The following is a 6,947-nucleotide window of genomic DNA, read 5'->3' as shown; positions in this document are numbered from 1 at the left end:
GTGTATGAGCTATAGATGCCTCTAGGAATGTGAAATCAAAACAAAAGCTAGTGCTGTACCACGGACAACTTTCTGCATGGCAGGGTTCAGTTGCTCTGGTAATCAAAGGATTACGGTAACACCCCCTTTTGAAAGTCTGTGGTTCTGAGTGTTTACGACACGTTGCTATCTAGTATCTACGAACTGGCTTCCAGGAACTATATACAATACCCTGCCGGTCGGGTGTATTAATGTCTGGTGTATTTGTCCGTGCAGGGACCTTATATTTTTCAACTTCGAAAACATCAGGCTTTGATTGATCGGGCATTGAATAGTGATATAATGACTCACTCACAGACAACTCAAAATGTTTCGTTACAAAACTCTGATGACCACTGGAAATACGTTGTTCTGCTGAGCAAATTTTGCATTTTACTTTTTGATGGCGGGCTAGCAAAGTCTTTGGCGTGCTGATAGAAGATATGGTCTCTCGCTTCGATAGTGACTACAAGACAATCGCCTTCATATGCAGCTTGCCTTCTGCACTCTTGTCCCTTCTCGGTACGTGAGATATTGTTCAAGTACATGTATTCTTCTCTTTCCCGTCGGCTCGTAAACCTATCATTTCGATGAATATCATGTCGGTTCTTCCCACCATCTATTACGTTATAGAGCTGCCTTTTTTAAATCTCTGATGCTTCAGTTTTCAGTTTCAGTTCAATTACATTTTGTTACTTTCATCATAATGATTTAAAAGAAATTGACGAAACAATATAGTAAAACAAAATCAGTTCGAATTAAATATATATATATAATTAATATATACAATATATATATATATATATATATATACATATATAATATATATATATATATATATATATATATATATATATAATTCTTAATTCTTGATATCCCCAATACCTATAGGTGCCGTGCGCAGAGCAGCGTTAAGTGTAAATTACTATTTTAGAGATAAGATGTCATGTTAGAATATCATAAACATGTCGTTTACATGTCAATTTATAACGTTTTCAATGAATATTTTTTACGAGTAAAAGATGTCTTAAAAGCGTCTTTTTCATGCCAATAAACAAAGAAAATGTATGTCATTTTGCAGTCATTGTAAGTCGTGACAGGTTATTTTGTATTCCATTGAAAGATCTAATGTAGCTGTGGGTATTTACAGGTACAACCATAATTCCGAATCTATACCTTACTCCCAATGTCCTAAATCATGTACCTCAGTCTACCACCTATTCCTATCACGTTTTTATATGTAATTATGCACGTAAATGTTGTAATGCTCAATAACATCTGAACATGGCTACTAAACTATAGGACATACTTTTGCACTCGGCCTAATTGAAAGATGTATGTGTTTATATTATGTGAAGTTATTAATTCAGTTGAGTTGGAGGGTTGAATGAAATTAGAATAGAGTGTGCAATTTTAGACGAGAAATTTAAACGTTTTTCTAGACCCAGCTGTGACTTGAATTATGTTTTATACTTTGCTCCGTGAAGGGAGGTTTACAAATATTTCCTTTACAGCACTGTTCAATCCAAATTTTTAGGACTGAATTTCAGGGATATCTTGTGTAGACATACGAAAATGTATCTAGTCAATCTGTTTTATTAGTCTCAATCACTTCTTTCACCGCTTAACACCGTTTTGCAGGTCCATTTGTGTATTCACTGATGAAGGTCGTACATCCAAGACTTGTAGTCATCAGTGGTAGCTTCCTGTGCGCCATACCCTTGATGTGTGTGCCGCTGGTCAAGACCCTACCACTCCTCGGCTTCCTCTTCGCTTTAACAGGTAAATTCCTTTGCGTGTTCGTTACCTTGAATAATGTAGCTCTCTTAGAGTTGTATACTATTTCTGTAACTGCTTCTTATCAATGTATACTTATTGTATATATTCTGTCTAGGCTATATGAGATGTACTTGCATACATTTTGTATGCACTCCTATTTTGTGAACACGCATGAAATCTTGAATAAATAAGTAAATAAATAAATAACCCTTAACTGAAATCCAATAGTCAGGGTCCTCAGGTCAATTGATTTTAAGAGAAACCAGGCAAAGCCCAAATATAAATGTGGATCGAGTGAAAACAGCATTATCAGATCATATCAGTGAAAGCTTTGGGAAAATCGGACCATTGATTGAAAAGTTATATAATTATATCTATAAGATGTCAATGCCGTCATCCGTGTAAGTGTGGCCAAATACACGTCATTACGTCATTTTCACAAAATTGAAAATATACAGAGAATTCCACAAATTTTCGTTTTTCATGAAAAGGACACATCCACCAACATATTACTGATAATATGATAAGGGAAACATTCTCCCTGCTTTCGAAAAAAAAATAAAACAAGCATCCTTCCATTACGCTATAGAAAAGTGAAAATATAATTCTGAATATTCTTTCAATTTAATCTTTGTATCTTTGTCAATGACGTCACGAAGTGAAGTCGTCTCCTTATTGGTCGATGACGGCACCGAAATCGACTGTCCGATTTTCCTCAATCGTACACTGATGTATAGTATTGTTGCTTTCACTCATCCACATTTTGTGCGTGGACTTTGATTTCCTTTTGTATATAGAAAACCAGAGCAGTCAGTGTCAGTGTACATGCATAGTGCATCTAATCAAGAAACTTCAAGCTCATTGGTCTAATCTATAACAGCAGGCACCGCACATCGCAGGTCAAGGACTTGGGGCTACAGGGCTACGATATGTTATGATATTCTGAGATGTTTCTTGTCAGCTTTATCGTATGATTTCATTTCTAAATTAATTGGTGAGAATTAGAGTGTGTAATTACTTCAAGATCTTTAAAGCACTGTTTTCACAATACACGGACACATCAATACCATATGCATGCTAGTTATTCATTAATGTGGTACACTGTAGTGGTACCAAATTAATCAACATTCAAATAATTCATCCCATTAATCAATCAATCAATAAATCCATCCATCCATACATCAACCGATATATCAATTAGTCATTGAGTCGTTTAATCAATCAGTGAATGGCATATGGGTTCGATATGTCTGCGCATGATTTGTGATAACTGTGCTTATAGAAGATCTTGGTGTTGTTAATCAGCCTTCCATAACACAATGGAATCATTTAAGACGTGACGGAAAATCGCCACAAAATTCCTGAACTGTCATAACATAATCAAAACTGTGAGCAAAGAGCAATTTGTTTGAATGAGAACACTTATTTGGACTGCTGGCTGAATTTTCCATTTTCTTTCAATGTGGCGCAAGTCATTTTTCACACTCTAGACAAAGAGCGTCATCAGTGTTCAGCCAAGCGGGAGCAAAAATTTGTTTTTGTTGATTGCACTTGATAGATGACACTATTGGATATCCATAAATATGAAAAAAAAATCTCCGAAACATTATGAGATTTAATCATGAAAAATGTTTCAAAAGTGTAACGTTTTTTTTATTTTTATACGCTCTGTATAGTAACAATTCCGTCTTCAGAATTTATTCATAAGTCGAGGTATACAGACATTGGATGAATTGCTATCACTCAGTCGGAGGTTTCGCAGTCACCATGTCTGTCTGGCATGTCTAGTAATACCATGCACCAAGAACTTTCATCTTTACATGTACTCTAAATTTCATACACTGTACATAATCATAACTTGAATTGATTTACCATTTTTCTCTCTTTGCCAAAAAGGATTTGGAATGTCCATCATGTTTCTCACAATCACCATTACTCTCAACGAGTACTTCACGAAGTCATTCATCTTTTTCAACACCCTGAGCACTTTGGGAGTAACTATTGGGGCATTTTGTCTGCCAGTCATAGTGGAGAGGTCATTAACAGCCTACATATACAACGGCGCTTTTCTCATCCTTGGAGGAATGTGCTTACACACTGTGCCATGTGCCTTGACGATCCGTCCACCAAGAGACGGTAAGACGCCCCAAGTGCACCCCACCGCTACAAAAGAAAACAATAGTATTTTGAAGAGCATTGACAGGCAGTCCTCTATTTCAGAAGCCACCCTGTCCACTCCTAATGTCTGCGACAAACAGTCATCGAAAAAGATTACCACTGATTCGAGGAACGGTGACACAGAAGCTTCACGATTTTCATCACTTCGAAATGAACTGAAAAAGTTTGTGTATTTCGCAGAACCTCTCTACTCCCTTGTTACTCCGTGTTTCATCTTCGGTATTTCTTCATATACGCGTGGGTGCTATTTTTAATACCCGCGGCGGAGTCCCTCGGTGTAGAACGAGCGCGGGCTGTGTATCTCGCGAGCATCGCTGGTTTTGGAGGTGTACTCGGAAAACTTGGACTGTTGATAGCAACTTACGCAAAGTTTTACTTGATCTTGGTCTATATAATCTGCTGTTCAGTTTGCGATGTCACCATTTTCATCAGTTCAGTGAACGCCACCTATTTGTACCAGGCGCTCATGGCGTTAACTCAAGGTCTCACTGTCTTCACGTTTGATTCAATTGGAGGCGTGATGACAAAGTTAACTGTCGCAAATGAAGAAAACTTTCCGATTGCCTTTTCCTTTACGTCATTTGCGAATGGTATTGGCATTCTGATCGGCGATTCTTTATCAGGTACGTGCATGTTCTGATCGAACTACGTTGGCAGTCTATATTTGAGTCATACAATTACTTTAAGCAACATAAACGCTCAAGAAGTATGCATCAGGTGAAAACAATTATAAACGAATCAAGAGGGGCTTAGGACGGTTACATTTTTTAAACTCTGCCTTTACAAACGCGAATGTGAAAAACGCTGTGAAAAAAAACAACTGACATAGTATGGACCCTTCAGCAATGTCACGAAAGTGGTTTCCACTTTGGACGTCTTGAACCACGTGAGCACAACGGATTATTTGATATAGTACTTTGTATAAGCCAGGAAGATACAGTACAATGAAGATTAATTGTTTGATATTGAAAGCCGATGAACCTCTATTCCACCTCTGCAACCATGAAACTCCTCGTGTTGTTGTTGTTGTTTTTGTTTTTTGTTCAGCACATTGCTGCATTAACCTTCAACAGTCTTCCGAAGTTATCATGAGTTAGACAAAATGTGTATTTGATTTTCTGTCCTGGGTCGGTCAATTAATGCAAAATCGATTTTTGTGAAATTTATTTTGTTGCATATCCATTATTCTTCGACATCAAGGTCACATCTATGACGTCACACGGTCTTACCGGGCAGTCTTCAATACAATAGGACTGGCATTGCTCTCCGTGATCGTCATCCTTGTCGCAGTCTTCATCATCCTTCGACGCAGAACGAAAAGAAACCCAGAGATCAGCGACTCTTCACAGAGGTAATAGCATTCACAAACGTAAAGTATAAAGAAAAGCGGGCTTTCTTATATGGAAATATGTGGTGTGTAATTCTTGAAAAATCACAATTTCTATAAAGGAAGCCCAAACTTCTATTTGCGAGTTGCTTTCAAAAGGCCTAAGTTTTCGTCGATAATTGAACATTTGAGAAAAATCGTGAGAGAAGTAGAAATAGTTTCTTTGGGATATCCATAGCAAAAGTCAAATTAAGGACTTATCATTGATAATCTCCATTGATCTTGCACTTAAAATGCCACTGAATATTGATTTCCTTCTGATTTGCTCGTTTCCACGTACGTGTATATCCATTCCAAATATGTGGAATAATAACACTTCCGATCATGAATGATGATTTCTCATCTCATATATAGAGAAAGGACATTATCTTAATCACAAAAAATAAAGGAAAAAAAAACCCGAAATAGTAAATGCTATCTACTGTTGTACCTTGCTGCATCGAAAGTAAATTGATATTACGGATTCACTTTCCCCTTGATGTCAATTATACTACAATGTACTAAATTGCTTTCCCAGTATGGCTTATATTCTTTGCTTGCTCCCCCTTCCCCTTCTCCCTATCTCAGATCATGAGAACACAAAGTCATGGTTTCAACTTAAGAGGACGTTCTCCCTCATTTTGTTTGTATTATTTCAATTAAACAATTAATGATTTCCCCCATTTTTTTGTGTGTGTGATTATACCTCACCTACACAATATTTCATTGTTGTTACTATATCTATATTCATTTTGTGTTAGATTTCTTCTGATAAGATTTAGAAACTTGTTTGTTACGTTGTATGCACTTTGTGAAAAATGCAGAAATCAAATCAAATAATATGAAATAAAACATCTGATAATGCAGAAACCGTGTTACAGTTTTGGCTTTGTTTGTTTATCTCCGGTTTTGGCTTTTATGTGTGTGTGTCTGTGTGTGTGTTTTACTCATTTTCAGGGAGTTGGTGTAGCGTTTCTTTGAATGAAAAAGCAAAGCAAAACAAAGACAAAACCAAATCCAAAAATCAAAGAAGTTCGTTGGACAAAACTTGGGGGAAGATCGCATACACAAAATCAAAGACTATGAACTGCTAAAGTTCATCAACGATTTAATGGTGTATATTAATGGTGAATGAGTTCAATTTCACTTATATATTTGTCTCAATCCTGATTTTACTTTCAGTATTAAGCAAACAAAAAACTTTGTCTTAAACCCTTTTCTTGTAGAGTGTCTATTGTAGGACCCTTTGGGCCTAGGATTACATGATGGCGGCGCGGCGCTCCCAATTGTCAAATTTTGAATTCCCTCCGTGTTTCTGGTTTGTTTGGGATTAGATGAGTACCAGAAACATGCAACAGCTAAGAAATATCATAATAGCCGACTATATGTACCTACAATACATGAATTGTATCCATATCATATGAATAAATACGTGCCCCTACTATACGTCTCCTTTATTGGAGCCAAAACCCATTCGGAATAACGCTCCAGAATCTGTTGCAGAACAAAATGTACACAAATTATCACTTACAATTTGGATTTGTCTGGGTGTCTGTCTAGGGCTAGTTAGGTTCTTATACGTAATTTGTGTTATTCGCTTTGTAAA

The 6,947-nt window shown here is 36.7% G+C and overlaps 1 protein-coding gene across 1 annotated transcript; it reads left to right on the top strand.

Moving 5' to 3' along the window:
- Positions 1-461: 461 nt before the first annotated feature.
- Positions 462-5,936, top strand: LOC139719897 (monocarboxylate transporter 4-like). The gene is made up of 6 exons (XM_071631281.1): positions 462-540; positions 1,660-1,800; positions 3,694-3,933; positions 4,140-4,598; positions 5,176-5,326; positions 5,930-5,936. The coding sequence occupies exons 1-6, from the start codon at positions 462-464 to the stop codon at positions 5,934-5,936; spliced, it is 1,077 nt and encodes a 358-aa protein (XP_071487382.1).
- Positions 5,937-6,947: the final 1,011 nt, after the last annotated feature.

This window comes from Diadema antillarum, unplaced genomic scaffold, assembly GCF_040938485.1.
Source record: "Diadema antillarum isolate AM-2024a unplaced genomic scaffold, OU_Dant_1.0 scf00000116, whole genome shotgun sequence".
Lineage (NCBI taxonomy): Eukaryota > Metazoa > Echinodermata > Echinoidea > Diadematoida > Diadematidae > Diadema > Diadema antillarum.
Note: the sequence above shows the minus strand (reverse complement) of the source record. Positions and strands in the feature narration are given on the sequence as shown.

Bases quoted from the DNA above. Each gene is read 5' to 3' on its own strand.
- LOC139719897 (XM_071631281.1), top strand. From the start codon at position 462: ATGGTCTCTCGCTTCGATAGTGACTACAAGACAATCGCCTTCATATGC. The intron at 541-1,659 runs GTACGTGAGATA...ACCGTTTTGCAG, and splicing joins TGCACTCTTGTCCCTTCTCG to GTCCATTTGTGTATTCACTG. The intron at 1,801-3,693 runs GTAAATTCCTTT...TTTGCCAAAAAG, and splicing joins CTTCCTCTTCGCTTTAACAG to GATTTGGAATGTCCATCATG.